General features: G+C 38.5%; 1 protein-coding gene across 1 annotated transcript in view; it reads right to left on the reverse strand.

Annotated features, from left to right (window-relative positions):
* Positions 1 to 18979, reverse strand: part of HTR2C (5-hydroxytryptamine receptor 2C) — a 173448-nt gene that overhangs the window by 41666 nt on the left and 112803 nt on the right. The window contains exon 3 of the mRNA XM_090264792.1: positions 9647 to 9847. Coding sequence (XP_090120918.1) covers positions 9647 to 9847 — 201 coding nt within the window. The remainder of the gene's footprint in view (positions 1 to 9646; positions 9848 to 18979) is intronic.

Raw genomic sequence — 18979 nt, forward strand, 5'->3', positions numbered from 1 at the left:
CCCTCTATTTCATTTAGCACTCTTTCTGGGGACTCTACCTTTCCTTTCGATGGGGGGTTGTTTCTCTGTCACCCCATTTTTGTGACTCCTATTGTTTGTTGGTGCTTCTTAGAATGATTTGCACTTCCTGGGTCTGCCCCTGGTGGTGTCATATCCTGTACCAGTCTGGGCCTAGGCAGCCTGTTGGAGACTTCCAGGGATCTACTGCCTTTGTCTGTCTCCTTTAGTTGTTAATCTATTCAATCTGTGATTAGCTGCCAGGCTCAAGGACCGTGGGTGTGGCAGCTTAATTCCTGTAGGCAGGGCCTTTGTTTCCCCTCAGGCTGATGCCACTTGGCCGGGAATGGTCTGCCTGCAGTGTGGGGATGAGTCAGCACTGGGACCCGGCCGTCCGCTTCCCCAGCTCTCCCCTCAAAGCCACCACACCAAACTCTCCCCAAGCATTTCCAGTCCTCTCTGTCTTCCCTCTGCTTGTGCCCAGGGTAAGTGGGGGCAGAATATTTTCATATGTGATCCGCTTAAGAGCTCTTTTTCTCCAGCTGTTTCTCTCTGGCTAGCAAGAAACCCTGTGGCTTTTCGCTTTTCTCAGCTGGATACTATTTTACTTTCCACTCTGTTGCTGTAGGCTGGGAAGCTCAGCTGGGGGTTTAGACCCTGCCCTTCTCAGGGGGAATCCCCAGCTGCTGAGCTGTTTCTCAGTCCCTTCAGCTGCCACCCGTGTGACGCCAGCCAGCCCTTCTGCATCTCCGCACTCCCTACTGGTCACGTTGTGATGTAGCGGCCTTTTCTGTCTCTCCGTGGTTATAAGACTTCTCTCCAGCTGGTGTTCGGTTAGTTATTCCAGATGATTACTCCAAAATTACGTTGTAAATCCAGACTGGTCCTGGGAGGAAGTTAGTGTAGCTTCCACTTACTCCTCCGCCATCTTGTTTCTCCTAGATTCATTTTTTAAAGTATTTATACCATGGGTTCTCAACCCCTGGCCAAGATGGAGACTTAGACGGACATGCTCGGTCTCCCTCTACAAATAGAAAGGAATACAACTACCTCAGAACAAAAGATAAACAGAAATTCCAGAAAATAAAACTATATGGAAGCCCAATGTATGAAGTTATAAACCAGCGGTGCTCACCTGGAGGGGTAGGAGGGGTGAAATTGGAACTGGAATGGATAGATTGGGTGGGGCTGTTTGCCATAGCAGCAGGGAGAGTGGCAGGGGGAGCAATCCCAGCTGCAGTCGAGCCCCGGCAGCTCGCAACCCCAACACAAGGAAAGGGCGGCCCCCCATTGCATCAGACGGTAAGGCCCAGAGGGGGGGAGGTTGGGTCCTGGTCTCCCAGCGGAGAATAACAGCAGGAATCCATCTTGGACCCCTGCTCCCACACAAAGTGCTGCAGCACGCGAAAAAGTTCCGGATCACTGCTGGTCGCCGGGTAGTGACGAGTACACGGGGCTCCACCCCCCACAACCTGCCCTGGAGGCAAAGCAAAACACAAATCTGTCAAAATGAAGGAGACAACGATTGAAATTCTGGTGATGCAGCTCACCAGGCAGCAGATGAAGAACCTGAGAGATGAAGAAATAAGAAACCTTCCAGAGGCTCAGTTCAGAGCTATTGTTCTAAGGTGGCTTGTAGAATTAACAAAAGATTTGGAACAGGACAGGGAAGGAAAGAAAACCACTCATACTGAAAAGAACGAAAACACATACAAGTGGTGAGGAAATAAAATCCAGAGATCAAATCAACAAACAAGAACATAGAGAAGGAACAAACAGTTAACTAGTGCACAAAGAGGAAACAAAAAGAAAAGAAAGTGAGGAGAGGATCAGAAACCTCTGGGACAGCTATAAGAGATCGAACATTCAGATTATAGGATTGCCAGAGGGCAAAGAAGAAGAACTAGAAATGAAAAATTATGTGAAAAAATAATGAAGCAGTACTTCCCGAACTTGGGGAAGGAAATAGACTTATAGGTCCAGGAAGCACAGAGAGTTCTAGAAAAACTGGACCAATGGAGAACCACTACAAGACACATTATAATCAAATTGTCAAAAGTTAAAGATAAAGAGAGAATCTTAAAAGCAACAAGAGAGAAGAAAAGAATCATGTACAAAGGGGTCCCAATTAGACTATCAGCTGACTTCTCAAGGGAGACCCTGCAGGCAAGAAGGGACTGGCTAAGTTCCTACCAGACTTCCGGCCAAGATGGAGGCTTAGACGGACGCGCTCTGTCTCCCTCTACAACTAGAGAGGAATACAACTACTTCAAAACAAAGGATAACTAGAAATTCCAGAAAATAAAACTATGCGGAGGCCCAACGTATGAAGTTATAAACCAGCAGCGCCCTTTGGGCAGGTAAGGGGAGCGAAAGGGGGCAGAGCTGTTTGCGGTCGCACCTGGGACAGCGGCAGGGAGGACATTCCCGGCTGCAGTCGAACCCCGGCAGCTCGCAACCCCAACGCTGGGGAAAGCAGCCACCACATCGCCTTGAACAGTGAGACCCAGGGGGGCGGGAGGACAGATCCCGGTCTCCTAGTGGAATAACTGTGTGAATCCATCTTGGACCCCCGCCCCCAAAGAAAGCGCCGCAGGGCTGCGAAATAGGTTGCGGACAGGCGCCAGTCGCTGGGTTGTGACGACAAAGCACCACGGTGCAGCGAGAAAGGTTGCGGATCGGCGCCGGTCGCTGGGTCGTGACGAGTACACAGGCACTGCCCCCTATAGCTGGCCCAAGAAAACAAAAAGCATCTGTCAAAATGAGGCAGACAACTATAGAAATCCCGGTGGCACAGCTCACCAGGCAACAGATGAAGAATCTGACAGATGAACAAATAAGAAACCTGTCAGAGGCTCAGTTCAGGGCCATTGTTATCAGGTGGCTTACAGAATTAACAAAAGTTCCGGAAAAAGATGAGAAAGAAGCGAAAAACACTCATAACGAAAGGAACAAAACCACATACGAGACAGATGGTGAGGAAAAAAAATCCAGAGTTCATTTCAACAAACCGGAATATGGAGAAGGAACAAGCAGTCAAACAACGCAGCGAGAGGAAATGGGAAGCAACGATGAGAGGATCAGAAACCTCTGGGACAGCTATAAAAGGCCCAACATAAGAATCATTGGTTTGCCAGAGAGCGAGGAAGATGAACTAGAACTTGAAAAATTGAGTGAAAATATAATAAAGGAGAACTTCCCAGACTTGGGGAAAGAAATAGACTTACAGGTCCAGGAAGCACAGAGAATTCCAAGAAAACTGGACCCAGGGAGAAGCACTCCACGACACATTATAATCAAAATGTCAAAAATTAAAGATAAAGAGAGAATCCTAATAGCAGCAAGAAAAAAGAAAAGAATCATGTACAAAGGGGTCCCAATTAGACTATCAGCTGACTTCTCAAGGGAGACCCTGCAGGCAAGAAGGGACTGGCAAGAAATATTCAAAGTAATGAAAATCCAAAACCTACAACGACGAATACTCTATCCAGTGAAACTATCATTCAGAATAGAAGGGCAGAGAAAGTGTTTCCAGGACAAAATAAAACTGAAAGAGTTCATTAGATCCAAACCACTGTTATATGAGATGTTAAAGGGACTGGTTTAGAAAAAGGAGGATCAAGACTATGAAATCTAAAATGAAAACTGCATCACAAGAAACAACAGAAGCTAGGTAATTGAAACAAAGGCAAACTAAACAGGCAATGAGAGTGGAAAAAGAACTATAGGTACGGGGAACATATTGGGGGGAGGTCAACAGGGAGGGGGAATGGGGAGAGGGAGGGAGATGATATAGGAATTAAGGATCATGGTAGGAAGGAATGGAATAGACAGAGGTTGAGAAGAACTATATGCACAACTAATGGACATGATCTAAAAGGGGGGGACAACTGGAGGGAGGGGGGCCACCGGGTGGAGGGGAGCAGAGGGAAAGGAAATTGGGACAAATGTAATATTATAATCAATAAAACACATTTAAAAAAAAAGAAGGGACTGGCTAGAAATATTCAGATTAATGAAAATGAAAAACCTACAGCCATGAATACTCTATCCAGTGAAACTCTCATTCAGAATAGAAAGGCAGAGAAAGTGCTTCCAGGAAAAAATAAAACTGAAAGAGTTCATTAGATCCAAACCACTATTATATGAGATGTTAAAGGGACTGGTTTAGAAGAGGAAGGATCAAAACTATGAACATTAAAATGAAAACTGCATCACAGCAACCAACAACAGAAGCTAGGGAATGGAAACAAAGGCAAACTAAATAGGCAACGAGAGTGGAAAAAGAACTATAGGTATGGGGAACATATTGGGAGGATGTCAGCAGGGAGGGGGAAGGGGATAAAGGGAGGGAGATGGTACAGGAATTAAGAAGCATAGTAGGAGGGAATGGAATAGACAGGAAGAGGTTGAGAAGAACTATATGCACAACAAATGGACATGGACTAAAAGGGGGGGACAACTGGAGGGAGGAGAGCCACCAGGTGGAGGGGAGCAGAGGGAAGGGAAATTGGGACAACTGTAACAGCATCATCAATAAAACATATTTAAGAAAATAAATAAAATAAAATAAAATATTTATACAATGGGACACTATGGATAATAAAAAAGAAACAACTGCAAATAAATGCAATCACATAGATGGATCATACAGAAATGGTATTGATTGAAAGAAGTCATACTCAAAAGAGTACATACTATGTGCTTTCCTGTGTATGATGGTTCCAAAACAGGCAAGACTAATCTGTGGTTATAGAAGTCAGAATAACGGCTGCCCACAGGGGACTACTGACAGAAAGTCAGTAATGGATAGTCCCCTGGGTATTTGGAATGCACTCTCTCTTTTCCTGTGTGTTCATTAAAGTGGTGCATGCAACTGTTAAAAACTCATCCAGCTATGAACTTAATTTTTGTGCACTTAATGGTATATATGATATTTAAATTTTTTAAAGATAAAGTTCATAGATACCTTGTATTGTCCATGGATATATAAGTGTCTCTACAACGGTTTCAATGGTTTCATGAAGTCAAAACTACTTTCATAATATTAATGTGTTATTTTCTGTTTTTACTGTGTTTACATTTTTACTAATGTTGCAAAACTGCGGGTACCTTAGCATGAATCAGGCTAATGACGCCAAATAGAACAAGTAGTCATTGGCTTGTTCCCCACCGGTTCCCGGGGAAAAAAATTGCCAGTTTTACTAAAGAATGCCTTTAATCAAGCAGTGAAAAATAACCTATTATATTTTAACCCTTTTTTTAATGCATGTGATGATATGAAAGCATACATAGAGCACCTCAGCTACATTCTGACGCAAGACAGTCGCTTTGAGGAAAAGCACTTATGCAATTGTTGGAGTTGAAGATGAACCAGCCCCTTTTTCATAAATAACATTATTACTTGAAAGAATAACTGTCAGACACCCTTGTGTTACTCACGCTTGTATATTTGGCAGCTCTTTTCTTGAAAATGGGTGAACTGAACCTGTCATGTCAAGGAAAAGGCAGATATTTGCTGCTAACAGTAAAATTTGAGCTTTTAAGTGAATATCAGAAGTTTAAAAAACTTGTATTTATCCGAGTTTGATACCCTCCCAATATGTAGGGATTTTCCTGCTAAGATGGATAGGGTTTATCAATGCATGTGATTTTTTGCTATTGTACTAACAATAGGAGAAATCTTCACAACTATGAGAATCAATATTTTCCAAATGAACCATGCTTAATGTTACAAAATGAATCTTGGGCAAAATATCTATTCAGAATGCAAGACAGACTAGTGGATTTTAATGCAAGGACATATGAAAAATTCAGTGATATGATTTCTGATTTCACATTCCAACTGAACTTAAGAAACTACCATTTGCTGAGTTTTCATGCAGTATCAAAGAAGAACATTTGCTATTATCTAAAAATATTATTCAGATACTTTTGTGATGAGGTTATGCATCTTCTTTGCATAATTCAATCAAAGCAGCTCATTGCATCACATTAGATGCAAAAGTAGTGATGAAAATTTAGATGTCTTCTATTAAGTCATATTTTTCTATCTGTTCTTATAGTTTCATCTATTTTTATTTTTTGACATTGAGGCCATATTATTATATACATACAATTCATTATACTATGTCTTCCAGATGAAGTAAACATTTCATCATTATGAAGTCACCTTTTTACAAATAATTATTTTTGCTCAAAGTCTATTCTGACAGATTATTAACATAACTACATAATTTTCCTGTTGCTCAGTGTTTGTGTGGAGTACTATTTTATCACTTACTTTCCTTATTGATCTATAGATGCCTCGTATAAACACATAGTGTAATTATTTTTAAAATCCTTCCTGACAATCTTCGAAGATTTAGTCCCATTTACAATGCGTTTAATTATAGATATGTAGTTGACCTTTGCACAACACGAGTTTGCACTGCATAGGTCCACTTATATATGGATTTTTTTCAGTAAGTACATTGGAAAATTTTTTGAAGATTTGCAATAACTTGAAAGAACTTGCAGATGAGCTTCATAGCCTAAACATATTTTTTTAAAGAAGAAATATCAAAAATGCATAAAATATATGTAGATAGTAGTCTATTTTATTATTTACTATCATGAAATATACACAAACCTACTATGAAAATTTAAAATGTATCAAAGCCTATGCACAGAAACATGGATGTACATGGCACCATTCAGTGTCAAGAGAAATGTAAACAAACTTAAAATGCAGTATTAAATTATAACTGCATAAAATTAATTGTAGTTCATACTGTACTACTATAATAATTTTGTGTTGCCTCTTTTCACTATTGTAGTGAGCCCAAGTGTTTCAAGTATCTACTTAAAATGCCATATGACTCTAATCACTGCTGCCTGTGCAGTCTGCCTCCTTATTAAAACTGTATCACAGTAAAAAGTGATATGTTGCAGTTGTCACGTGTTTTTTCATCATGTTTCATGCAATACCATAAACTTGGAATAACACTATGAGACACACATGAAATGAAAAATTAAATCAAAAGGCAGGTGAAAGATCAAAAACTGGAGAATTTAATGCCAGCAAAAAGCTGGCTTGATAATTTTAGAAAGAGGTTTAGCTTTGAAAATGTTAAGATAACAGGTGAAGCAGCTTCTGTCAACCAAGGCAGCAGACAGGTTCCCAGATATCACCAAGAAAACCATTGAGGAGAAAGGATATTTGCCTGAACAAGTTTTTAATGCAGATAAAAGTGCCCTATTCTGGAAAAATAAAGTCACAAAGAACATTTATTAGTAAGGAAGAGAAGCGAGCACCAGGATTTGAGGCAGGAAGGGACAGGCAAATTTGACTGCTTTGTGTAAATGCAGTCGCGTTTATGATGAGGACTGCCCTTATCTATAAGGCTGCTAATTCCCAAGTCATGAAGGGAAAGGTAAACACCAGCTGCCAGTCTTTTGGTTAGAGAACATAAAGAACTGGACAACAAGAACTCTTTTCTTTTGGACCGGTTCCATTGATGTTTGGTCCCTGAAGTCAGGAAGTACCTTACCAGAAAGAGACTGCCTTTTAAAGTTCTTTTGATTTGGACAATGTCCCTGAACACTCAGAATCCTATGAGTTCAACGCCAAAGGCATCGAAGTGGTGTACTTTCCCACAAACACATTTGTGATTCAGCCACTAGATCAGGGGGTCATAAGGATCATTAAGGCTCATTATACATGGTTCTCTATAGAAAGGATCATCAACACTATGGGAGAGAATCTCCATAGAACATCATGAAAGTCTGGAAGGATTACATCATTGAAGATGCTATCATTGTTACATAAAAAGGCATGAAAGTCATCAAGCCTGAAATAATAAATTTCTGGTGGAGAAAACTGTGTCCAGATGCTGTGCATGACTTCACAGGATTTAGGAGGGAGCCAAAGAAGGAAATCATGAAAGAGATTGTGGATATGGCAAAAAACATGATAGGGAGTACAGGGTTTTAAGATACAGATCTTGAAGAAATTTAAGAGTAAAGAGAGAACACACCAGGAGATTTAACAGATGACTTGATGGAGACGAGCGCTTCTGAACCGGTGTCAGATGAGGAGGAAACATGAAGAATATAAAATCACCTTAATCCAATTTCCTGACTAAGATTTTTCTTGGTTGTATAGGTGACCTGAATAAGACCTGAATATAATCCTGGCCCATCCTTATTTCTAGTGTACAGAACTTTGGGATCCAGAAAATAAGTTAAAGTTGGTTGACCCTTGCCAGGTTCTATATTCTTACTATGGTTTTCCTCTGTTCATGAGTTTGTGAAATGCGTTTCTGAACTTGTCAGTCACAGATTCAGGTTTGCAAATGCATCAAATGGCAAAATGACCCAAAAGTCAAGATCATTTTTTCCCGGATTTCTGTTTGTTTTTTTTTTTTTTTTTTTTTTCTGGATCCCTCACTATCTTATTAGCTTCATGATGCTTAAGTATTTTTTTCCTCATATTTTAGTTGTTTTCAGCACAAGACTCATTATTAGAAGCTGATGCCCCAAATATTCTAATTTAATTCAGCTGTGCATTTCCTTTGTAAGCACCATAAGAAATGGTACCTTTTTAGATGAGTTCTTCAGGGTAGAGGCAGTAAAATCTGAAAACCCTTGAATATGTAAGTCAAACTGGGTATATACATTCACTTTTTTGTGGTATAAGTTTCATTGATTTTTTTTTGTCCAAAAGTATGCATGTATGTATTCACCTACAATAGAATAATCTTAAAAGTTAAATGAATTTATATTATGGATAAACCCAGAGTCAAAATCTTTAGATAATATCATAGAAGATTGTAAACTTTATCAGAATCTTTTACAGAAGCATAACTTGAAAAAGAATTATTTAATGAGACACTTATTATAACTTCCAACTGCAAGACAGAATATAAAAATTAGAGAATTGTAAAAGCTCTTGTATTCCAATTGGTTAAATTTTGTGTCTTGAATACTAGCATTGCTAAGGCATTTATGAATATCTCAAATACAAGCAATAAGATGATCATTTATCTTCAACCTCCCCCAAATATTTAAACAAATCAAGAGATTGTTTTTTTTGTTTGTTTGTTTTTTTTTTTTTGTATAGGCAAAACCCAAAAAGATTATTGAAAATAGAGAGAAAATAGTACAATTTAGGTTATTAGCAGCATAAATTTGGCATGTTTACTTCATGAAGATTCCCGTTCCACTGCTAATATTTCCATGAAGAAGATATGAAAATTGAATAAAATGTTAAGGTTAATATTCTGGGATAGATTGATATGTTATAACATTTAAATGTTACATATATTTTTTAAAATTTAGATTTTGCCACATGTCTTTGTCATCTTCAAATCCTTTTAACCATCTCAAAGGTTTTGTGTCCGTGTTGCAGAATTCATTGGCATATTAACACACAAAATAAGTTAGCAGAATAAATAGAAAATTTTCATTTAAGTACTCATATACATTACATTTCTTCTATTATTGTTAACCTAAATATCAGATAAATAGGTTAAGAATAATTATGAAACAGAACAATCCCGATTATACGCAAATGTTACCAGTCGACGTCTGTTCGTTGTTCACAGTACATAATCCGAAGGTATTGAGCATAGCCGTTGCAATTCTAATGGCCAGGAAAGTTATTTACCTATAGATATTGCCCAAACAATAGCAATCTTCATGATGGCCTTAGTCCGCGAATTGAAACGGCTATGCTCAATAGGATTACGTATTGCTACATACCGATCCAGCGAGATAGCGCAGAGGTGCATGATGGACGCTGTCGAAAACAAAACATCTAAAGAAATCCAGACGGGGCACAAATACCTAGGTAGTGGCCAGACATAATCTGAAAGAGGACAGAGAGAAAAAAAGAACATATTATATAAATTATACTGACCGTAGTTTTAAATTTTAGGCTACTCATTTTTTTCTCTCATAATCTAAGCAATTTTAAAGAAAATGAAATTTGGGAAACATTTTTCATAGTGCTGGTGGTGATGAAGAAATGATCATAATGACTTCAGTGTTACACACATTACATTGTATGAGGTAAAATTTACATAAAATTAATAATTTTGGGCAACCCGATGGTATTCAGTGCATTTACAGTATTATGCAATCATCACCTCTTTTTTAAAAAATAATTTATTTATTCGTTTGTTTATTTATTTTATTTTTATTTTTAGAGAGAGGTAAAAGGAGAAAGAGAGGGAGAGAAACATCACTGTGTGGTTGCCTCTCACTCGTGCCCCCAACTGGGGACCTGACGTGCAACCTAGTCATGTGCCCTGACTGGGAATCAAACTAGCGACTCTTGGCTCGCAGGCCGACGCTCAATCCACTGAGCCACAGCAGCCAGGTTCATCACCTCTTTCTAGTTCCAAAACATTTCATCATCCCCAAAGAAAACCACTATCCAATGTTGTCACTCCCTATTCTCCCCTCCCCCACCCTCTGACAATTTCTAATCTGCCTTTTTGTCTCTGGATTTAACTAATTGGATATTTTATATAATTAAATCATAAAATAGGTGACTTTTTGTGCCTGGATTCTTTCACTTAGCATACTCTTTTGAAGTTCATCCACTTTGTACCATGTATCAGTACTTCATTCCTTTTTATGGCCAAAGCTCTTATTAGTTGAGATATTTTTGATGGTGTTGTAAGTGCAACTGTTTTCTTATTTTACATTATGGATTTTTCATTATTAGTGTATAGAACTATAACTGATTTACATGTGTTAATCTTGTGTTCTGCAACATTGCTGAATTCACTTATTAGATCTATAATTTTGTGCATGAATTCTATAGGGTTTTCTCTCTTGCTTAATTGCTCTAGACAGACTTTCCATTACAAGGTTGAATGGAAGTAGAAGAAGCGGGCATCCTCTCCTTTCTTGATCTTAAAGGGAAATCTTTCATTCTTTCATGACGGAGTAGTATGTTAGCTGTGGGTTTTTCATAAATGCACTTTATTACAGTGAAGAAGTTTCCTCCTATTACTAGTTTGTTATTTTTATCAGGAAAGACTGATGTATTTTGTTAAATTATCTTTTTGTATCAATTAATGAGATGGTCATGATTTTTTAAAAACTTCATTATATTACTATGATGCATTATATTGATTGATTTTTGTATGTTGAACTACCCTTGCATTCTTGGGATAAATTTCATTTGGTCATGGTGTATTATAATATGATGCTGGATTGAGTTGGCTAATATTTTGTTGAAGATTTTTGCATCTCTATTCATAAGTGATATTGGTTCATACTTGTCTTTTCTTGTGATGTCATCATCAACTTTTAGTTTCTGGATAATGCTGGTCTCATAAAATGTGTTACAAAGTGTTCCCTTATCTTCTATTTTGTAAGAGTTGGAGAAGAATTGGTCTTAATTCTTCTTTAGATGTCTGGTGAAATTTGCCAGTGAAGCCCTCAGGTCCTGGCCTTTCTTTGTTAGAAGGTTTTTGATTAACAAGTCAATATTTTTATTGTTATCAGTCTCATCATATTCTCTATTTCATTTTGAGTCATTTTTGTAGTTTGTGTTCCTAGGAATTTGTGCATCTCATTCATGTTATCTGACTTATTGGCATGCAATTATTCATTTTATTCTTTTACAATCATTTTAATATCTGTAGGCTTAGTAACAATAGCTCTCAACCCAATTTCATTTATAATTTAATGATTTGTATCTTCTTTATGTTTCTTAGTCATTCTAGTTAAAAGTTTATTAAGTTTGTTGACTTCTCAAAGAACCAACTTTAGGTTTTCTTAATTATTTTTGTTTGTTTTTCTATTCTCTATTCTCTATTTTGTCTCTCTCCATTTTAATATTTATCATTTCCTTCTTTTCACTAGTTTGGGTTAAGTTTGGTCTTCTTCTCTAGGTTATTTCCTTCTGAGCACTATTTTTGCTAAATCCCATAAATTTTGGTATGTTAAGTTTTCATTTTACTCTTCTCAAAGTATTTTCTGATTTCATTTGTAATTTCTTCTTTAATCTATTGATTTTTTAATAGTGAATGTGGTGTTTAATTTTTACATATTTATGAATTTGTCAGTCTTCTCTTGTTGATTTCTAGTTTAATTCCATCGTGGAGAAGATACTTTGAATGATAATAATATTTTAAATGTTTATGCTTGTTTTGAGGTCTGATATATATTCTATTTGAGAGAATGCTCTGTGTGCACTTGAAAAAATGCATTTTCTGCTGTTTTGAAAAGGGTGTTCTAGATGTATCTGTAAGGATTAGTTGCTTTATAGAATTGTTCAAGTCCTCTATTTCATTACTGATTTTCTGTCTAGTTGTTCTCTTCATTATTGAAAATAGAACATTGTCTCCAAGTATCATTATAGATCTTTCTTTTTCTCCCTTCAGTTTTGCTTCTTATACTTTTTGGTCTGTTTTTAAATGCATGTATATTTATAATTCTTTTATCTTCTTGCTGGTTTGAGTCTTTTATCAATATATTATCTTTCTTCATCTCTCATAACAATTTTTGTCTTAAGTTATATTTTGTCTGCACTATAGCCACCCAGTTATTTCTGGTTACTATTTGCATGGAATATCTTTTTCATCTTTTTACTTTCAAAATATTTTTAACTTTGGATCTAAAATGAGTCTCTTATTGATAGCATATAGAAGAAAAAATTTTAAATTCAATCTGACATCATGTATTTTTAACCATTCTGCCAATTTCAGCCTTATAATTGGAAAGTTCAATGCATTCACATTTAAAATCATTACAGTTAAGAAAGGATATATTTCCACCATTTGTTTTCTATATGATACATAGTACTTTCCTCATAGATTTCTCTGTTAGTCTTCATTTATGATTAATTGATTTTATATGGTGCCTTTTAATTTTCTTCCTTTTTTCATATTCTGTACATTATGTTAAGTTTTTCCCTTAGATTAACCTGGGAATAAAAACTATCACTTGAACATCACATCAACAAAGTTTTAATTAATACCAGCTTAGTTTCAATGGTATAATTTTCTCTATTTGTTAGTGTCACAGATTACATCTTTATACATTGTAGGCTCATTAATATCCACTTATAAGTATTGTTTTATGTATTTGCCTTTTATATAACATAGTGTAACAAAAAAAAAGGGTAATGCATCAATAATCTATTTACCTGTGTAGCTACCTTTTTAAAATTTTTTCACATGCTTTCTGATGGACTCCCTTTAGCATGTCTTTTAAGGCAGGTCTACTAATGATAGCCCTGGCTGGTTTAGCTCAGTGGATTGAGCGTCGGCCTGCGAGCTAAGTGTCGCTGGTTCGATCTTCCAGTCAGGGTACATCAGAGAAGGAAAACTCTGACTCCAAAAAACCTCCGCTGCCTTGCGGCATACCTCTTCAGGGGAAAGGCTAAGGGAGTAAACCCCGACAGAAAATCTGGAGCCGGAGTCTCTAAGGCGGTTTGACGTTGTAGTCAACACCAGCAACTCCTGCGGCGCACCTGAAGCCAAGCTGTATTGACTCCGTCTTTCCCTTGGACCCTTCAGCTGCGAAGAGAGGGGGGGGGGTCTGCTGCATGGGCAACAGCAGACCCTCCATATTACCCTGCCCAGGCTCTGTAGCTTCAGCGTCATCGCAAGATGTCGATTCAACACGGGAGGAGACAGATACTACCATGTCACTCTCGAGTCGGACTGCACAGCCATTCTCGGCGGTGCAGATAGACTCTTAAGAAGCTACACCATCGTCTCTCGAGACGGACGGCTGCCGACGACTAATGATAAAATTCCTCAGTTTTTGTTTACCAAGCAATGCTTTTAAAAAATTGAAATATACTTGATACATAATATTGTATAAATTTAAGGTATACAATATGTTAATTTAAAAAATATATTATTATATTATTGCCTTTGTAATGAAAATGAACACCTCTATCACATTACATAATTATACTTTCTTTTTAGCAGTTGAAATAATTTAGTTCTAGTTTATTTAGTAAGTCTGATGATTATAGCACAATATTGAGGTCTATATTAAGTATACTGTTTATTAAATCTTAATTTTTCATTTTTTTTGAAGCACTTTAAGTATATTATCCTACTGCCTTCTGGCCTAAGTGGTTTCTGAAAATAAATTGATTGTTAATTTTGTTAAAGAACCCTTGTCATTTGACCATAATGTATCCTGGTGTGGATCACTTGGAGTAATTTGCACTCAGAGGTCATTGAGCTTCTCTGGTGTGTAGATTCATGTCTTTTCTCAATGTTGGAAAATTTATGGCTATGGCCATTATTTCTTTAAATATTCTTTTTTCTCTTTTATTTTTCTCCTCTCCTTTGACTACTCTCATTATGTATATGTCAGTAAACTTGATAGTGTCTCATGTGTCTCTCAGGTGCTATTGACTTCATTCTTTTCTCTTTTTGTTCCTCAGATTGGATAATCTCAACTGATCTATCTTCAAGTCTCTTATTCTTCCTTCTGTCTGCTCACTTCTGTTGTTGAAGCAATCTAGTGAATTTTTCAGTCCAATTATTATACACTTTAGCCCCCAAGTTTCTATTTGAATTCTTCTTATAATTTCTATTTCTTCATCAATATTCTCTATTTGTTCAGACATTGTTCTGGTTTTCTTTAGTTCTCTGTCCATGCGGCAACTCGGGGGTTACTTGTTACTACACATGGGTTAATTTTGTTTGCCTGTTCAGTGATTTCTCTAAACTTCTGTGGAATCTGTTTACTTTATCTTGTATCATCACTGAAGTCAGTATTCTATCAACTTAATGGTTATCTAGTATATTGACAGAGTTTTCTGAAACACCTATAGGTAAAGCAAGAAAAAAATACTCTTTAAATTTTTGCGGACTGACTCTGTGTGGGGGCCCTCTTTTAATATTTAGGAAGCTGTTTAAAAGTTTGTGTTAACCTTCAATTTGGGCTTGCACAGAGGCTCACAAGGTGCAGGCCAGCTCAAACACATGTGAAAGAATAATGTCTTCTCATGTCTTTTATAAGCATGCATTAGCATGTGCATGACCTCCATTCCCTGGTATATATGAATGCCTTCAAAACAAGTTTATTTCACAAACTATCTCCTTTCCCAACCTCTTCTTTTCCAGGTCATTTAGCTGGTCTTTTGCTTGTCTGGTCTGTTGTTTCTTGTTCCAGTCTGCTGCAGATAATATCTTTAAATTTTTCTGACAAACTCCACCTGAAACACCACTGCAGATCTAGGAATATCCTAAGTCAGGCAAAACACAGGCAGGTCAGTGCATTTGTAATTCAGGGATCCACCACAGAAGTCTAAACAGACAAACAAAATTCTTTAAGAATAAAGTCTGTATTATTCCCTCTGGCACTAACAACCTGCACCAAAAGGGCAGGTTGTTGTCCTATAATCAGCTGCTGATCTGGAGGTCAGGGTGTGATAGCCAGGCAACTTAAAATGCCACAGTGATCTCTTACTACAAAGGAACTACTTCTTTCTTCACCAAGACTTCCCTTGTTTGTTTTAATTTTTGCCTAGATTTTATAGTTCTGTAAAAACTCTGACCATTTTTCCAGGCCATTTGTTGCTCTCGTAGAAGGACAGAACACTGGTGTTCCCTCTCACATAAAGTATTATTCTTTAATATCCTTATGGCATTCCTTTGCTTACTATGTGCTGAACATTATTTTAAGTGCTAGAAATGAAGATTCATAAGTGGCAAAAACTCATGTTGTGTCTACTTTTCTAGTTACCAGGTGAATTCTTACTTCCATTTTTAATGATGATCTTCAGTGTGGCATTATTTCTGCCTCTGAGGTGGTGTTAAGATTGACAGAATACTCTAAATGGGTTGTTTTTAATTTGGTGTTCTTCAAAAAGTGTTCAGATACAAGTGGTGTTTTATAATGCTAAAGCTTTCACACTAGAGAATCACTCCAGGTCTAAAGTTTCTGTAATGACATTGGCATCCAGGATTTAGCAACTGAATCAGGCAAAAAAGTCAACTCTTTTTTATCCATTCTTTGCAGAATCATTTTATAATGCATTTTATTCTAGTCTGGAGTTGTTAGTGAGAACTAGCTTAGATACTGTACTCTGCTCCTATGCAATTTTTGTAGGCAATATTACTTTGCACAATAACCAATGCAGATTATTATTATTCTCTTGGAGAGGTGAGAGAAGTGAAATAGATATCTGGATTTAGAAATATTTGGATGAACAGCATCCTTCCTTTAGATATTTTTGGTTTCTTCAGGAAAGCGCTGAAGAATATGTGAAGATACAGACTGATCAACCAGTATATAATGATCTAAGGACTTTCTTGATAATGACTGATCAAACCACTCAACATTTAAAGTGAACATTATTACCAATTAGTAAGAGACCCTGAATGGCTGATTATTTTTCTCATGTTGGGGTCCTATCCCTTCATTAATACTGCTGTTTAGCTTGGCTGATTCCTCAAATTTTACTGGGATATAATGTGTCCTTAGATGTTTATCACAGAAGCAAATTTTATTTTTTCATTTTTATATCTGGTGCTGTTTCAGTCTATGTGAGTTATTCATGCATGTTTAAATGATGGACTGTTCTTAGATAAATCATTAGAATTCATATTTGTACTGCTTGTTATTTATTGAGCTTCATGAATTCATAAAACTTATGGCTTGCACCAAATTTGAGAAACTTTCAGTCCTTTTTTCCAAATAGTTTTGACCTCATTCTGCCTCATGTCCCAGTATGAGTCTCCAATTAGTTGTATGGTAGAGTGCTTAATATTGTTTCATGGATTCTTGAGAGTGCACTTTTTTCTAAGTTTTTTTCTATGATCTTGATTTTGGATGATTTTTATTTATCTGTCTTCAAGTGCATTAGCTATTTTCTTCATTTCCATTCTACTGATTAGCTCATCCAGGGAATTTTAGAATTTCACATTTTTTCAGCTTTCAAATTTCCATCTGGGGGGGGACCAAGATGGCCGCGGAGTAGGAACAGTGGTCTCAGCTCGCTCCTGTTAAGGAGACAATCCAGGAGGAACAAACTCGGGGAGGAATGACTGAGTGAGTGGGAATATCTGATAACGTGAACGGGGAAGAGATCGTGGGAGCAGCGTGGAGGGTGGTGGAGGGGTTTATCACAAACTGCAGGCTGAGTCATTCTGAGACTCCTTGCGTTTGCAGTATCAAGCCTGAGAGCTCACTAGCCGGGAGTGAATTCTTGTAGGGAGTTAGGGAGAGGATTTGGCCGAAAAAGCCAGAGGAGTGAGAGAACAGTGAACAACCAGGACTGGGAGAAGCTGTGTGACCTGAGTCTAGAGAGAAACATCCTCAGCTGCAACCTCCGATGGAAAGCTCGGCATCCCGGGCGCCCCCAGCACTTGCGCTAGGGCCCTACAGAACAAAGGAGCAGTTTTGGGGCTAGGAGACGGGCTGCACAGAAAAGCTGTTTCGGAACTCCGGACCGGGGGAGAACTGTGTTCTTGAAATCAGTGTTTGCTCTTTAGTCGCGCTAGAATCCCACAGAACAAAAGGCAGGTTTGGGGCTAAGAGAGAAATAGGACGCGCAGGGTGTGTAAGTAGGGAAGAGGGCGGAGGCGGAGGTTCTGGAGGGGAGACGGTTTTAGGGCAAGGAGAAGGGCCCGCAGGGAAGGGCTGCTGCGAAGCTCCAGACCGGCAGAGAGCTCCGGGGAAGGAGAGTGCTGCGCTGACCGACCACACTAGAGTCCCACAGAACAAAGCGACGGTGCTGTGGCGGGAAGAAAGATAGAGCGCACAGGCCGATAGACAGGGAAGCCAGCGGAAGCGGTAGCTCGGAATAGAGAAAGTTTTGGGGCAAGGAGAAGAGCACAGGCAGGAAAGCCACTGCAAAGCTCCAGACTAGGGGAGAGGCCCTGGGCAGGAAAGGGCCACTGGGCCCGGCACTTTGACCGACTGTGCCAGAGTCCTGCAGAACAAAAGGACGATCTTGAGACAGGGAGAGAGGTAGGGTGCACAGGCATATAGGCAGGGAAGAGAGCAGAAGCTGTAGCCTGGGAATAGAGACACGACTGGAGGCAGGGCAGGGATTGCTGGCAGGCACAGGCTGGACCAACAGAGGGAAGGAGTAGCTGGACAAGCCTGAGGAGGGCTGAGGCTGCCTCAGGAGGGGACAACTAAAGGCATCTCACAGCAGAGCGGTGGCAGGCCCACGAAAAAAAGACTAGCAACCCCAGAATCAAGCAGAACCCTCCCACAGCCAGCCAACCAACCAGAAAAGATTTGAAACTCATGGAATTTTGAATAGGAGCAGACTCAGGAAGGAAGCAAGGAAAAACCAAAAAACAAACAAACCAAAAACACCCAGAGACTGTGCATAAAAGTTGAATTGAGTTAAAAGCCTCATTCTTTTATCTCTCACTCTCTCTCTAACTACCCCTACCGTCAGTCCCTTCTTATTCTCGCTCCTTTTCTCCCCTCCCCTTCCCCCCTTTCTCTCCCCTTAGCATTCTCCCCTGCATCCTATTCTCAGTTAATTTTATAATTTTAAGTTCTCTCCCTTTCTCACCCTCTCCTTTCTCTGCGCTACTCACCTTCAACTTTATTAAATTTCTTTCTTTATTTTGTCCCCCTTCAGTCTACATTCATTTTTCTTTCATCTCTTGTCCTTATTTTCCTTCTCTCCCTATACATAATCTCTCTCTCTCCCTATTACACTTTATATTCTAATCTCTTAATATTCAAATTATAATTCTAATCTATCCCCCTCTCCCTTTACTCTCCTATTCTTACCCCTTCTCTTTTTCTACCCCACCCCCCCACTTCTTTCCCTACCTCTTGTATTTCTCTCCTTCATCCTATCTTTTGCCAACTCTTCAATTTCAATCCTCCCCTCCCTAATATCTCCTCTTCCTCCTGATTTCCTTCCCTCCTCTGAGCTCTTTTCCTCCCAAATCCTCTTGCTTTCCTATCTCCTATTCCTCTCTCTCTATATTCACCTTTTCTCTCTATCTTGCAACTTTATATCATGTTTTAATCTCCTAAT

This window comes from Furipterus horrens, unplaced genomic scaffold, assembly GCF_987537825.1.
Source record: "Furipterus horrens unplaced genomic scaffold, mFurHor1.1.pri manual_scaffold_17, whole genome shotgun sequence".
Taxonomy (NCBI): Eukaryota; Metazoa; Chordata; class Mammalia; order Chiroptera; family Furipteridae; genus Furipterus; species Furipterus horrens.